The sequence below is a fragment of the Harmonia axyridis genome, chromosome 7, assembly GCF_914767665.1.
Source record: "Harmonia axyridis chromosome 7, icHarAxyr1.1, whole genome shotgun sequence".
Classification (NCBI taxonomy): domain Eukaryota; kingdom Metazoa; phylum Arthropoda; class Insecta; order Coleoptera; family Coccinellidae; genus Harmonia; species Harmonia axyridis.
This window is the reverse complement of record NC_059507.1, coordinates 32,425,647-32,442,591: the sequence shown is the minus strand read 5'-3', so window position 1 is coordinate 32,442,591 and position 16,945 is coordinate 32,425,647. Positions and strand designations below refer to the sequence as shown.

General features: G+C 35.1%; 1 protein-coding gene across 11 annotated transcripts in view; it reads right to left on the bottom strand.

Moving 5' to 3' along the window:
* Nucleotides 1–16,945, bottom strand: part of LOC123684759 (teneurin-m) — a 446,936-nt gene that overhangs the window by 14,365 nt on the left and 415,626 nt on the right. For 10 of the 11 annotated variants that reach the window (XM_045624190.1, XM_045624195.1, XM_045624189.1 and 7 more), the window contains 2 exons: nt 5,923–6,102; nt 1,440–1,724 (listed from right to left, as the gene is read on the bottom strand). In XM_045624190.1, coding sequence (XP_045480146.1) covers nt 1,440–1,724; nt 5,923–6,102 — 465 coding nt within the window. Of the gene's footprint in view, nt 1–1,439; nt 1,725–5,922; nt 6,103–8,846; nt 9,163–16,945 lie in introns of those variants that run through there. The other variant, XM_045624193.1, reaches the window with a different exon arrangement.

The following is a 16,945-nucleotide window of genomic DNA, read 5'->3' as shown; positions in this document are numbered from 1 at the left end:
CGATGATGTATCTTCTAATTGCAATGCTCGGGTGGTCACAGGCTTGTTGACAGACACGTAAATTTCAAAATAACCGCAAAGTCAAAAGTACAACGATGTCTTATTGTTAATAAGAAACACCACCATATGATTGCTCAGTTCAAAACGAAATTAGAGATATTTCTTCCTATAAATCACCGATATTTATGGAGTTTTCATATAATTTCTAAATCTATATGGAAGGAAATAAATATTTTCAATTTGCCAATGAAAAAACAAATGGAAATTTTGGTAACTTTTCGTTTTTCGCAAAAAAATTGATAATATGTAAAGGGTGTTTTTTTTTTAGAGCTATAGAACTTTGAATTGCAATAAAACAACGATGGATTATTCGATTGACATGAATTTTATTTATCCGCAAGATAATCTTGTGGCATTACATTTTAAATATGATTTTTGGCATAAGACCGCCACGGCTGGCTCGGATGTAGTCCAATCTGGACGTCCAATTTTCGATGACTTTTTACAACATTTGTGGCCGTATATCGGCAATAACACGGCAAATGTTATCTTCCAAATGGTCAAGGGTTTGTGGCTTATCCGCATAGACCAATGACTTTACATAGCCCCACAGAAAGTAGTCTAGCGGTGTTAAATCACAAGATCTTGGAGGCTAATTCACAGGTCCAAAACGTGAAATTAGGCGGTCACCAAACGTGTCTTTCAATAAATCGATTGTGGCACGAGCTGTGTAACATGTTGCGCCTTCTTGTTGGAACCAAAGCTCCTAGACATCATGGTTGTTCAATTCAGGAATGAAAAAGTTAGTAATCATGGCTCTATACAGATCACCATTGACTGTAATATTCTGGCCATCATCGTTTTTGAAGAAGTACAGACCAATGATTCCACCAGTCTATAAAGCGCACCAAACAGTCAGTTTTTCTGGATGTAACGGTGTTTCGACATACACTTGAGGCTTAGCTTCACTCCAAATGCGGCAGTTTTGTTTGTTGACGTAGCCATTGAACCATAAGTGCGCTTCATCGCTAAACAAAATGAAATGGACGTAGTGCGCGATACGTATTTCGCACAGAACCCTTATTTTCGAAATAAAATTGCACTATTTGCAAGCGTTGTTCATGCTTGAGTCTATTCATGATGAATTGCCAAACCAAACTGAGAATAAATCACTTGACAGCTGCTAAATCGGTCGCCATCTTGAACAATAATGCCAACTTAAAGTTATATACCTCGAAAAAAAAACACCCGTTAGTTCAAGAATGAATGGGTGACATCGTTATATCGTATCAAAGTTCATGTTTACATATACTGTCATATTTCGATCTGTCATGACTGTCATTACGATAGCTTAAATGGCGGGATATTCGAATCTGACAGTTAGATTAAAACCCATTCAGACCATTTCTTGAGATACTTATTGGGTAAATTGTACTTACCTAACAGATATGACACTCCAGCGAAAAGAATGACGGTGGACATGATGAAGATGATTGCTGTACATTTCCAAGAACATCTTGACGTGAAATCTTTCCTTATGTGAAACCTGCTGGGTGGTGTGAAGTGAGAGTTGACGTGACGTTGGTTATTGCGTAAACTGAGGGAAGCGTGAGCCCCCGTGTAAGGGTTGGTTGTTCCAAGTCTGTCAGGATTTTTCATTTCTTTACAGGGGCTGCTACACGATGAGTTTGACTTGTAGTCTATTGTTGGGTTCTTTGAAAGACCTGAAAATAGAGGTAGATGAGTGACAAGAACGGAAATTGTTGATGTGTAAGGCTAAGTAGAAAACGGAGACTCATTTGCCTATTGTTTATTTTTTGATAATAAACCTCATTATATAAATTTGTTATGGAAACCATTTTCATTCATTTCCCTAATTTGACGAACCAAATTCGTTTTAACTACTAATAATTGAAGCACAAAACAAAAATTGCACTTTGAAATTCAATTGCTCCATTTTGAAATATAATTCCCGAATTAATTCCATATTTGAATTGACTTCTGAATACTAAATTGAGTACCCAATATTTCAATGACCGCAGATCTGGCGCAGTAGAAATTTTGCTGCATATATAGAATAATTTTAAGCCTATTCCCAAAAATCGTACTGATAGCATCATAAACCCAATGGATTTGTAATTACAGAAATATTGGGCATTTCTTTTCTAATATTCTTCTTGAATTTTTTATGGTTCTGATAATGTGATCAGTCGGTTTTGAGGTAATTTTGTCTTTATTCTTCTTGAATTTTTTATGGATGTGGTAATACGATCAACATGAAATTTTGCAAGAGGAATATTGTGATTCTACATCTATGTGCAGATTTTCTAAGCTGCAGTTTTGAATTCAACAGAAAAAAAAATATTTCGAACGGCTATATTGACGGAACCCCTATTCGAATTTCGTCCATTAATAATCTTAACCATGGCGCTAAAGACCTGAATCTATGCTGTAAATTTAAAATTTCTAGGTTCTTTCGTTCAAATGTTATCGTATATATGGACTAACTGAATCGAATTTGAGGACGGATTCATTATCATAGAGTAAACCTTATCGTTTGACACTATTCCCGATTCAAAATTCGAAAATTACATACATAGTGACGAAATGATAATCATAGCTCTCATATCTTAGGTATAGACCATGGAGTGATAAACATAGATAGAGGGAGTATACGAAATTTTTACATGTCCCCAACATGGTTACATTACGTTGTCGGATTGTGATATATTTTCAAATCCACAATTTTACTATATCATTATGATTGTATATATTAAATTGAATGAAATATTATTATTTGAATGATTCCCGATTGAATATGCAGATTTGAAAATTTGGAATCCGATATTTTTCCTAATATTCGAATTTATAATAAGCTAGGTTTGGCAACTTTTGCTCTCCTAGTGTTATCGGTTGTTTCACGTCGTTTGGCGCGCTTGAAGTTTTGTTTTCTGAATTTCTGATTTATTTAGGTATTTATTTCAATATGTTTTGAGAAATTTCGAAACGTTGATTCACTTTGGGACATAAGAACTGATATGTTTTCATTTCCGCGCGCTTAATGCCAAATTTGGGGACAAAATTTGCTCACTGAAAATGACATATGCTCCCTCTATCTATGTTTATTACTCTGAGTTATAGACATTTGTAACGATAATTATGTCAAACTTATTTTCATTTCTTTTTATTGCTTCGAATATATTTGTTCATTCAAGTTTTGGATTCTCCCAGCTTATTACCTATTGAAAGGAATTAACCTAACATCAGTTCATAAATATCAGATTTAACGATTTTTAAGCATATCACAAGATTGCTTCATCAAATTATAAGTAGGTATAAAATAATTCCAGGCCTTAATTCTGTATCGCAGAATGAAATCTAAGACAACATATGTTGTCTAGAACAATCCCAGATCCATCCACAAAAAGCCGGTATTTGTAATAAGGTGATTATCACAACTCCCCAGACTTTGATGGCGCTTTCTGGCATATAAGAAAACAAAATTACGGCCACGCAACTGTTACATCCCGTACCCCCGAGTCTTCATTAAGCCCCGTTCACCATATGTTCGCCCATCATCTACCTGCGCCTCGGGTTCGACAGGGCACGACCGAAAAGGCAATTCTTCGAAATTCACTGACCGCGTCATCAAACTCTTCAGAATCACCCTTTTCCTTTTTTTCTCGATTTCCGAACGTTGATGCATAGACTTATCGACAGACCGGTTAGTAAGGTTACCTTTCTTACCGTTAATTACGGGGAATGAACCCGAATTAGACGGTGATGGGATCAAGCACATGCCACGTCTATTGTAGTGGAGATTTCTGGGCCATCTGTTGCGAATTTTTGTGCTCTCTGGCGTGCCTAATCTGATTTATCCGAGTCAAGAGTTGCATTCATTTTTCTGAGGCCAGGTACGACTAGGAAAGGACGGTTTATATGCCGGGCTTAATCGTCCCATTTGAAGAGGCTGTTGGATTTTAATCCCGACCCAGAGAGCGTTCGTACGTTCCTTACGGATTGTATTTTTTGTTGTCGAGAGGATATGAATCGTTTATCGATGCGACAGGAAATCACAGAAAATGTTTCAATTCGTGATAAACGCTCTTCACAGGAAAGCATGACGGAAACAACGTAAGTAGAACTGCTGTTTGTATCTCTTGCGATTTTACAACCTTGGAATGGGAGACGAGCTAGTTCAGTGGCGGATTTACCAGTAGGCTGATGCCTAGGGCGGTAAATTTTAAGAGACGGCAAATTTTAAGAAGCGGCAAATTTTCAAGAGGCGGCAAATTGAGCATATTAATTTTTCATTTTGATTTACAGAATTGAAAAAAATATATTATAGGACACACACAAAGAACGAATTTCGAAAATTGGAGAAAAATTAAAGTATTTAACAAAAATCGAAATATAGTCCTATACAAGGATGATTCAATATTCAGTATCAAGATTTTAGGGGTGTATTTTTCAGGTCAAAACAAGAGTTTTTCTTCCATAAAGATATTACTGAACTACAGATCATTGAAGTTTCAAGATTTTTTCAGTTTTTTCTTCATAGCACTTTCATATAGGTCCGTTATGTTTCCTGTTTCTTCGAGGAAACTTTTCATTTCGATCACAAACCAAATACGTAGAGTTTTTTGTTTTTATTGTGATAACCTCTTGTTAAACTTAAATGAAACAAATTACAAAAAAATGATTTTACCTTTTTCTCGTTATGATTGTGAATTGAGGCAACATTTAAATAACCTACAGGCGGCAAATCTGTAAATCCGCCACTGAGCTCATTGCAATCTTACGACGACAATTTTGCGTCGTGATTGCTCTCTTGTTGTCATTGTGTTATTGAATACAAGTAGAAGGCTTAAGAAACTAATTAAGTATGAATATCAAATTTTCCTATAATAAATTATCATATTCTGCGGAAAAATTTGAAGATGACAAAAATTGGGAGCGTGAAAAGCGCAGCAAATTTGACGCAAAGGTTAATTTCTAATTTTTAGCTTGAAAGATCTTGAATTATAGCAAGCGATGTTTGTGACATTTGTCATACATGAATGAAAGTAATGAACAAAATTCAAAAGTGGAAGAAAATATTCATCTGTTCGCCGTTTATAGTTTGGTTTGAAAATGGTAAGCGTTTTTTCATTGAATTTTTTTAAATATCAAAAATTCATAGTGAAAAATGCTTACAACTTTCAAAGCAAGCTATAAACGGCTAAAAAAGTTGATGATCAATTGATGCATATTGTTTATCTTTTCAGCTCGGAAATTGAGAATTAAAATTGAGAACAAGTTATAGATTTTGAAATTTGTATAGGTTCTTCTTGTTATAGAATAACTTTGTTTTGGCATTCGAATAATTTTGGTGTAGAAAACCAATAGAGAAATATATTTTCATTTTCATTATCGAATTGAAAAGAATATATTTTTGAAATTTCATGAATATCATGAACTTGAACACATATTTGAACGTTCATATTGAATGCAATAGTTTCGAAACATTTTGGTTCATTCAATTATAATCATATCACAATTATCAAAGGATTTGATTCTTTCGGACATTTCTTCTAAATATTAATTACCAATGTATCAACCAAAATGACTCAAATATACTGTGTTATAACATTCGAATTTCTTCAAAATAACTAAATTAATGACATAAAATCATATAAATGTTGAATTCTCTCAATCCATTGATGACAGAAACACTTCAATTTTGTGACAAGTTTAATCTTGTTTTCCGACAGACCTATCTGCATTCCCCATCATTCCACGTCTGTTTTCCTCATCAAACATTCTACGACAATCTAAACCATAAAACCCTGTTGAATTGTTTTTGATTCTAGCACAAAACCATTAGGGCAGTCTCCGTAATCTATTCTAGACCTACTTTACCATATGACCCTCATCATTTACCTAAAGTACCGGGGGGTATATAAACAGTACCGGATGGTGTTCTGACAAGACAAGAAGGCTCGAATTCTTGGTTGTCCAGTGGCGGCGCCGACGCCAGGCGCCCGTTTAGTCTGCTCATAGTAGGGTTACGTGGTGGAACATCAGGGGGTCGGTGTCCCGGTGCGTTGTCCAACAAACAGCCTGAAAACAAGAAAAATATCTCTCAGTAAATTAAAGTAACAAAAGAAAGGGGGCGGATGGTAGCCTAATACATGGGAGTTCCATTAAAACAAAAATGAGTTCTCAAATAAATTGTCGCCAGGATGGAATAGATGACATCTCAGATAAGGAGGGTGGGGAATTTTTTCCCGACGTCCTTGTGACTGAACAGCAGGTAGGTAAAATTTATGACACTCATATTTAGGGCGTTATGAATTTTGCCATATCCGCAATATTATCTTTTGATGTTGCTCTACCCAAAATGAGAGAATTCAATTGGTAATGATATACATTTATATTATTTCATTCTATAATTTAAAAAATTAATTAATTAGTTTAAAAATTAATTGTGGAGTTTCATAATTTCGCAATTCTCACATTTTTTCAATAAATCTTACAACGTACGATTTGAGAATTTGAAGAGACCAGAATATTTATTTTTATTACAAGTGTAGAAAGCATTGATATTCTTCCTCGAGTTCATAATACAAAAGCTACAGAGATTCGAGTTTTTTAATGAAATAAGTAGTGTTAGAATGAGCCTTCTTTACGAGAATTATGTATTATTGTCTCTAGTTCATTCAATTTCATTAAAATTAATGGAATATTTCCATAAATATAGTTCAGTGATCTTTATATTAAAAAATTTTGGGTGGCTGAGCTATTTTCTGTATCAAAAATTTGACAGGTACAAGAAAAGAGATAAATACTAGACAGTAGAGTTCCGAGTACTAACATGTAATAATGAAATCTGCGTGAAATTGAGATATTCACGATTTTGATCTACTAGGTATGGCAGAATGAACGGGAATAAAGAAAATATTTGTCTGCGACTGCGAAAATATACTAGTTAAGTGATTGCAAATAATTTTTAGTCATAGTTCAATTTATTGCATGTTGTAATTCATTTAGCAACTATCATTTAAATTGAGGCCATGCCATGAGTGGAAATATGATATTTTTGAGAAAATATACAATATGAAATTACGAAACCAGAAATATAAAGTAGATAGTATGATTCTACCAATTCCTTCTAATGGTTTCATAGTAATGAAATAATGAATAATCACTTCGTAATTCGGAAGTATTTATGTACTGAGTTCAGCTGCATGAAGAATATTCACTTTCAAATTTCTGTAGAGATATTTTACAAGATAAATAAATTGTTAACTTCTTGGTGAAATTTTCCAGTTGTTCCAAATGAAACAAGTATACTTATATGGCATATGAAATTTATGGTAGGTATTCGTAAAAATGAAGTCGTACGAGATACAAGCAACTTTCATTGCACCGTCCAATCGAAAATACTCGGAAATCAAAGTTTTTAAATACACGGAGAACTGTTTTTGTTTTATTAAAGTGTCACAAATGAACCAAACCGACGTTTCTTGCAAGTTGTTCTCAATAAATACTCTAATATCAAAAATACATCTAATATTGAACATTGAACAATAGTTTGATTCTGTCTCTGGCTGAAAAGAAGAATAACCGAAATTGTTACATGGCAGAGCTACCATATGAATTCATAACATGTGTTAATTTGTAAATAATAAAAAATGTCATTATTATTAAGTATTAGTGTCAAGTATGAATGTGATTTCATTAAAAAAATCCGAAATTTATTTCAAATGGATGAATTAAAATTTAGTTCATACCTAAATAAACCACAAAAGCCTTGCAAACCACTCAATGATGAGTAGCTCCGAAAATAAGGCACCCCTTCCTGTGGGGTTGTGAATAAAAGGGGTAGGATCATATTGCACCGTGCCTAATTTTCATCTCGCATATATATCTATCAGCGATCGGTGTTTTCAATATTCTCTGCAAGACTAGGAGAAGCACTACGGGAAAGTTCAACAAAACGTAGCTGAAGTAACAACAAAATACGCGTGATTCTTGTTTTGTTATTCTAAAACCGATTGTTTGTGTTATGCCTACTTACATCACCGCAAGACTTGAAAGTTTGTTGCCGTAAACTAGGGATAAACATCACGAAAATCATAGGCAAACGTTAAATAATTCATTAACGAACAGGGAATCTTCGAAAAATATAGAAATGTTTTATTAGATACATTCTGAAAATATACGTTTGTAAATAGTGTACTAAAAATACACGTGAAATTCAATGAGAAATATACCATTCTTACTTCCAAATATAGAAAATATCGTTTATAGTGTGAATGAAGTGTTGAAATTCGTAGGGTCGAAAAGATAAAAGCAAGTTATCTTCTTCAAATATAAGATATTGTTCCGTTATCCATTTGTCAAAAATCTCAATTTGAAAAATTTGCTAAAATCATTGTTCGCTCATATTTCGATTTTGTACAGCTGATAAAATGAAGATCTTTCAAATGATCTCATAAATTTGTAAATAAAAACATTAGCAATCTTGGAACAAAAGGCGCTTCTGCATGAAGATGAATGAGTTCGACAACTTCATCAACATTGAATATATTAAGTATTTGGAGAAAATCCCAAATAAAAGCAATATTTGAAGTTCAAAATTTCATTATCCAAATGGTTTTAGGTTGTAAGTTTTTCCAGCTTTGACTTCGGAAATGTTCTTGAATTCGAGTTGAATTCAATGGAATTTCTGTCTTTCCTGAATGGAAAATTTTTCATTAAAGTTTCAAAAAATGTTCTTAAGGACCGAATAGAAGTACTATATCGGCCAAAACTAAATAAACCGTCTGAACTTCGTTCTGCACACAAACAAACACCCTTACCATTATAATCTCTGGGCAGATCCAACTGAATATACTGATACATCTCAACAAATAACAAATTCTCTAATAAATAAACAAACAACAGTTCCACTTATCATCACAACGCACATTACAACCGACCGAGAAGAGCACAGGCCATCGCGAGAAAGAACAAGAAATAATCACAGACAATCGCGTATCACCGTGTTCTATGTAATGAGCAGCAGCGCTCGATAAGCCGAGTTCATGAAGGGCCGAGCGGATAGGTGTGTGACAGGGACGGTGCTGCTAAGGGCCCGACTAGATGTGCTCGCGTTGACGTCTCTCGACCGACTGATTTTCATCCTCCAGCGCAGGGTCGACTCCTGTGTGCTCGACTTCGCGGTGCGGCTGACGAAGAAGAGCCGCAGAAGGCTCCGATCGAACATCTGAAGGACCTATTTGCGGGATCTCGAGACAGGAATGGAGTCAAGTACTCGGCCCTTCGAGAAATTCGTGGGTTGAGAGATTGGACGATCAAAGAGATAAGATAAGGGCTTTGTGTCCCGAAGAATGTAGATTTGGAGCTGCCCTAACAGTGTTCTTCGTCTGTTTGCTCTTGATGGCCGACGCAGAGCTTTCGAGATGTCTCGCCGAGAACATCAGTGAAAGAAATACAGGGAGTGTTCTTGTTCTAATAGGATTTTCAGCAATTGCTTGGAGTAATAACCTACATCGATCGACAGTTTCGAACGAGCTTAGATCTCCAAAGATGACTGGTCAACTAATTTTATTTTCACCGATTGTAAGGAGCTGTTGAGAGAATATGTGCACCAAGATCATGAAGAATATCGTTTGCTCCTTACACTGAAGGAGGTATTTCTACTTCCCAATGACTATGAAGATTGATTTACAGTTTTCCACGTGTTTAGGGCTTGTTTGAACAAGGTGGAATAGTCAACTCACTTCATTCAATTGTTGATGCATGTGTTGATGTGTTGAAAGAAGATGTGGACGAATATCATAAAGAATAGCGGTTACCCCTTACTATGAAGTAGGTATTTCCACTCCAAAGTGACTATGAAGATTGATATACAGTTTTCCACTAGTTTAGGAATAGTTTGACAAAGGTTGAATAGTCAACTCCCTTCATTCTATCAATTATTGATGCATGTGTTGATGTGTTAAGAGAATATGTGGACGAATATCATAAAGAATAACGCTTGCCCTTTACTTTGAAGTAGGTATTTCCATTTCACAGTGACTATGAAGATTGGTATACCGTTTTCCACGAGTTTAGAACTAGTTTGGCCAAGGTTTAATAGTCAACTCACTTCATTCTATTATTGATGCATGTGTTGATATTTTAAGAGAATATGTGGACGAATATCATAAAGAATATCGTTTGCTACTTACACTGTAGTAGGTCTCTCTACTTCGCAGTGACTAAGAAGTTCTGAAGATTGATATACAGTTTTCCACGAGTTTAGAACTAATTTGAACATGGTTCAATAGTCAACTCACTTCCTCCTATTGTTGATGTGTTACTATAATATGTGGACAAATATTATAATTAATGTATTTTGCTCCTTAAACTGTATAGTAGGTATTTCTACTTCACAGTGACTAGCTAGTTCCGAATATTTTACAATTTTCAACGGGTTTAGAACTGGTATGAACAAGGTTGAATAGTCAACTCACTTCTTTTTAATGTGGATTCATGTTTAGAATGTCTTGTTACTTACACTGTAGTAGGTCTCTCTACTTCACAGTGATTATAAGTGAAGATTAATATACAGTTTTCTACGAGTTTAGAACTAGTTTGAACAAAGTTGAATAGTCAACCCACTTCATCCTATTGTTGATTCAGTTGTTGATGTGTTGAGATAGTATGTGGACTAATATCATAAAGAATGTCGTTTGCTCCATACACTGTAGCTGTAGTAGGTATCTCTACTTCACAGTGACTACGTAGTAGTCACTGAACTGAAATACAGTTTTCAACGTGTTTAGAACTAGGTTGAACATGGTTGACTAGGTCAATAACCTTCATTCTATTGTTGATTCATGTAACAACTATATAAAACATTGATTCATGTAACACCTAAAAAACCTTTTTAGTGAATTTCATTTCAATTTTCAGAAACGATTAGATGCAGCAGGTGAAAAGCCAGGTTTATATTTTCATGATTCTCTATGGATTATTAGTTTCAAGTTCGCCTTAATTATGATAATCGGACATCTTGCTATCGAAGTGTCTGGAAAGCATACGGTGGATCTTTTTTCTGAATCATCCAAGGGAAAAATCAGAGAGGAATAAACCGTTACAGCTGTTTTGATCAAGTAATTTGGGATGGGATTCCAGAAAAAAAAATAGCGTCAGGTTGTTTCCACATCTCATTCCATAGAAAAGGACGAACCAATTACATTCTTAAATTAACGAAACAACAGAAAAGTAATCGATCAGGGTAGAATATAATTAAAGTTCCCATAAAGTAGGTGGATCCCAGCCACCTCCAAACATGTTTCAAATCTTCCCGTATCTCGAATTCGACACTATCCACCCTAGTAAAAAATCCCAGGTCAAAATCAGCTACTTAAGAGGATTGAACTAACAATATGGGGTGCTTTTGTGCGAATAACACAATGAACAACATTTGTAATGATCGTCAGTCCCCATCTTTACAACCTCTTAAAAATTTTCGAATTCCTTTATGCCCTTGAATAAAGGAATCGGCCCTTGACTTTTTATGAATGACACCGATGATATTTGGAGAACATAAAATTATGGCAATAATTTTGTGAATGAAAGAGGGAACGGCAAGGTAAAACCTACGAGTGTGGAAAGTTTATTATACGACTGCTTGAGGTGACAAAGCGACTTTGGACTGAAAGAAGTTTCGGCGATATTCTCCTATAACCAATACTATTTCTATTTTTCTTGAACGTTTCAATTTGTAAAAGTGTGAATACTTTGAAAAAGAAATTTCGAACTGACTTATTTTGGTCACAAAATTGTTTGCTGTTTATTCCCGAGTACTTTACTGAATAATTTTCATTATTTTCGAGGATCTCGATTTCTCTATAATTTCAAAATTTTTCTTTCAATTTAATTACATATTATGGCTATCATAATTGATATTTGTCGTTTAATATTTTAACCAGATAATAATTCATTTGGGTATCAAATTCTAAATACATAATTCGAAATTGCCATAGGTACTGATTATTATGAATTGACATTATTTATACACAGTATTTATACTTGATTGGATTTCAATCAACTGAATTTTCAATATTTGTTTTATCACTACTAGCCAAGCATACACGTTACATTTATAACATCAGAGCTTCAGATATACGAAATCTATTTTATTGTATGAAAGAGTATTCAAGAAGGGAAAATAGAATTTTACCTCGAATTACGTTTGATTGATCTAACAGTTTTTCAAATTCAGCGAGTATTGTGGCCAGAAATGCAATGATTTCATAGAAAATCCATTAAAACTCAGTATGAAAATCAGAATGATAAAAGTCATTGCCATTTTCACTTCATATTCGGAGTTGGGTTGAACAATTAACAGTGCTGGGTCTGAAGTTACAATGAAACATAAAGAAAGTTTCGATATTGAAGTGAATGATATTAAACTTGCTCTGAAATCTACAATGAAAAAAAAAAACCTTGGGAATTTCTCATGTACCTAGAATGTTATTATAGGTTGATTTAATAGAGACAAAAACTGCCCAATACCATAATTTTGTTTTATAATGTTTTCAAATTATGCCTCAGTGGATCATTAAATGAAAATAATTTGTTGGACTGTAGCAGATTTATCTAAAGCATAATATTATTAATTATTTACGATTAAAGTTTAATTTTTGAAATCTCGTGCATTAGTTTAGAGACACACTGTACTGAATATTATACATTTATTATTTCCACCTTCTGTATGGAATATTAGTGGAAGGGTATTAGGCGCCTTGAATAATGTAGAACAGTAGATTTCGTGAAGTTTGATGCCTCTAAACTTCGTGTATCGAATTCTTACAAGGAGTAGTAACAGATTTTCGTATCAAATTTCATTTAGTTGGGTTCGATGAATTCTTAGAAAACAAGCGACGGATTTATTTTTATTCTTTTTTGTTTATTATTTTAGATTCATCTAGATCTGAAAAGTTAACTGTAAATTCCAGGTCGGAATTTTTGGCCATCGAATGATTCAACATTAAACTTTCACACAGGCGAATGTTACGTTTGTATTATTTTTGATATTTTTGCTGGAATGATTTGACAAAATTCCAAAAAAAAGCCGAATGATTCTGAAAGATTAATACAGGAAATAATAAACCAAAACAAACAAATCTCGAATTTCAATCACCGTCTTTTTCTTCGGCGTTAATCTTCGAACCTTTCCTGAGAATCTACATCTAACATCCCTGCTCTTTCTAATGATCTCAGAGAGACACGTTGCATCATCTGAAATTTGACGCCTCTTATTGAAAACATCTGCGAAAGCCCCTCAACAATTTCATGCAACTTTGCGACAATGACCATCCTAAGAAACCGCATGTTTTGAGTGAGGACTGTCACTAATTCTGACAAATATGCGCCGCTTGCTCCTTGCCGCTGACCCTAAGGCCCCCTCTCCACGTTCGACACTTCGGTAACAATGGATCATTAGCCACACCGAAAGGAACGGTACTTCAATCTTTTTACATAATAGTGACAACCTAGGATTCTAAAGAGGACAAACATTTAGATTAGTTTCTTTTGATCGTACGAGAGGAACAGATGTTCGGTTCAGATCTAGGAAGCGATACTTACCTGGAGTATTATATGATGGAATATATCGAATTTCACGCTTTAATAACAACTATACTAATCCTTGCGAGGAACTTGAGAAGTCTTGGGTAACGAGAGAGCCGAATGTGGAAGACCTTCCTTCCTTGTGATAGACCGGACGTGGAAGGCGAATATACTTCCTTTTGATGATGGTGCCAGAGGGACATCGTTAATACGTCGATTGAATCATGAATAACTTGATCTTCGCTGGTCTTTGTGCTTGATTATGAGGAGGGAATGCTGATACATCAGTGCAAATTTTACACAAGGGTTAACAGTCTCAATCAATATGTGAGGCTAACAACACTTGAAATATTATCAGAATTCGTTTGAAAGAATTCCAGAAATGAACTCAGGACGGATCAGATGCTTTTGCGTAATCGTTCAGTTGAAGTTCAACTAATTTCAATGATTACCTGATTAAGTTTGAAAATACAATACTGATATCTGATTTGAAGGTGATTCGATAAATTTTATGTTCACCAATTTCAATGTTACTTGACGAAGTGGCGTCTCATGTATTCATCAGAAAGAATGGAATAAAAATTCAGCTATTGGGCAGGGAACTCTAAAAGAACAGTTTCTGAATTATCTTTTCTTTTATTTGAACAATCCAAATTTTGTATAAGCTTTCGGGTCGTTATTTCACAATCAAGTCGGAATACGAGCGAACAGGTGTTTTTGTATTGTTTGGAAAACAGTACGGAATACTGTGTGATCAGAGCGTATAAAAGCTTCATAACCGCATAACAAAACTATGAGGCGACATTCAAAAGAATGTATTTTCTGCGAAGCAACAGCCAAACGATAGTTGGGTTATTTCTAGGATGCATATAAAGGGTGTTTTTTTAGAGCTATAGAACTTTAAATTGCAATAAAACAAAGATGGATTATTCGATTGACATGAATTTTATTTATCCGCAAGATAATCTTGTGGCATTACATTTTAAATATGATTTCTGGCATATGACCGCCACGGCTGGCTCGGATGTAGTCCAATCTGGACCTCCAATTTTCGATGACTTTTTCCAACATTTGTGGACGTATATCGGCAATAACACGGCGAATGTTGTCTTCCAAATGGTCAAGGGTTTGTGGCTTATCCGCATAGACCAATGACTTTACATATCTCCACAGAAAGTAGTCTAGCGGTGTTAAATCACAAGATCTTGGAGGCCAATTCACAGGTCCAAAACGTGAAATTAAGCGGTCACCAAACGTGTCTTTCAATCAATCGATTGTGGCACGAGCTGTCTGACATGTTGCGCCTTCTTGTTGGAACCACAGCTCCTGGACATCATGGTTGTTCAATTCAGAAATGAAAAAGTTAGTAATCATGGCTCTATACCAATCACCATTGACTATAATGTTCTGGCCATCATCGTTTTTGAAGAAGTACGGACCAATGATTCCACCAGCCCATAAAGCGCACCAAACAGTCAGTTTTTCTGAATGTAACGGTGTTTCGACATACACTTGAGGATAAGCTTCACTCCAAATGCGGCAGTTTTGTTTGTTGACGTAGCCATTCAACCAGAAGTGCGCTTCATCGCTAAACAAAATTCGCTTATGAAAATCGGGAACAACGGCAATCTCATTTTGGGCCCATTCGCAAGCGTTGTTCAGGCGTGAGTCTATTCATGATGAATTGCCAAACCAAACTGAGAATAAATCACTTAACAGCTGTTTAATCGGTCGCCATCTTGAACAGTAATGCCAACTTAAAGTTATATACCTCGAAAAAAAACACCCTATATTTGTCACTTCATCTAGGTATTAAATTATCCAGGAGCTTAACGGTCTATCCGACACTTGTGTAACACAATTTTAAGGTATATCTGTTGGATAAATTATGAATAGGTACCTAAGTTATCCGGGATTTTAACAGCAAGTGGTGAAATAGGTACTAAACTCAGTTCATCGCTGTATTTGAGATTCGAACCAGTCCAAAATTTTTCAATTTCGTAGGTTTTTCTGTTCTTGATTTATCTCGTTTACGGAAGGCCGGTCGATTGAATAGGATCATGAAATCATCATCAGTAAGCGAAATGTTATTGTTCGAGATCAATTTCAAATTAAAATTCTACAAATACCGATATCTTGACGTAATGATATAGGGCCCTTTTGAAGAATATTGATCAAAAATGATTCAAAATGATTCGTGATAATATTATCCATAGATTTTCTGCCGAGATAAGAGTTTTCGTTGGATGGAGGGAATAATGAATCCCTGTGCAAAATTCGCAGAGTTTTTTCGAAATTCTCCAGTGGATACGATTGAGCTTCTGAGTCGCAACATAGTTATCAAGTTGCCAGGAAACGACCTAACAGCTGTGCAGATTCCCAAGAGGGCTGTTAAACGAAACGAAGTCGATCAGTAATTCTAGAATAGCTCCATTCGACTTGTTCCACTATTTTATTCACAGACCTCATAAACTTTCCAATGTACACAAGTCCGTAAGAAATTTTGGAATGAAAAGTAGTCCAATCCTTGATATTATCTCGAACATAATAACTGTGTTTAGTTCCCTTTTCACCAAGGGGAAAAGAAAAATCTCCGCGTCTTTAGTCGCAAAGAACTCGTTTACTTCGATCTCTCCCCCGCCTTATCATTACGGAAAGTCATTACCGGGGTAACACGTGTAATCACGTGAATTTTCCACCCGGAAAGTTTGTTGGTTTTCGACTTTGTTCCATCCGAGCCGTATATTATTCGTTTCTAACCTACGCTGACGAAAAAAGCCATCTATTTTTGATTTATCACCGATAGGTTGCGCTAGAAATTCAATTTTCTCTAATTTTGTGGTAAATCATATCATTCTGCCTTACTTCATAGAACAAAGGTGCGGGAATATCTCAGTTTCACACATATCAAGACTCAGTTCCTACTAGTTGATTCAGTAGACATTGTCTGTCTAAATATTCAATTTTCGAAAATAGGAAGAGTTTGTAATAACAAATGTACACGCTTACTGTCAAATAAGACCTGGGTTAACTATGAGCATAGTATAAGGATATTCCTTATACTATGCTATGGTGGGAGTATTGTGGTTTTTCGAATTATCAGAATTCTTTGAAAACTCTAGAGCTTATCTAATTATTATTATATTGGAGAATGATGTGGCTTGATCAGTGAGGAGACACTGGGACGAATGTGGAGAAGTGTCTCGGATAGAATGGTAAATTGCATGAGGAAAGAAGGACGTCACCTTCCTGACATCATTTTTTCTTCCTTAAGTAAATGGCGTATACCCACAACCAATTTTGTGTAACGTAAGTTGAATGAATATTGTTCTGG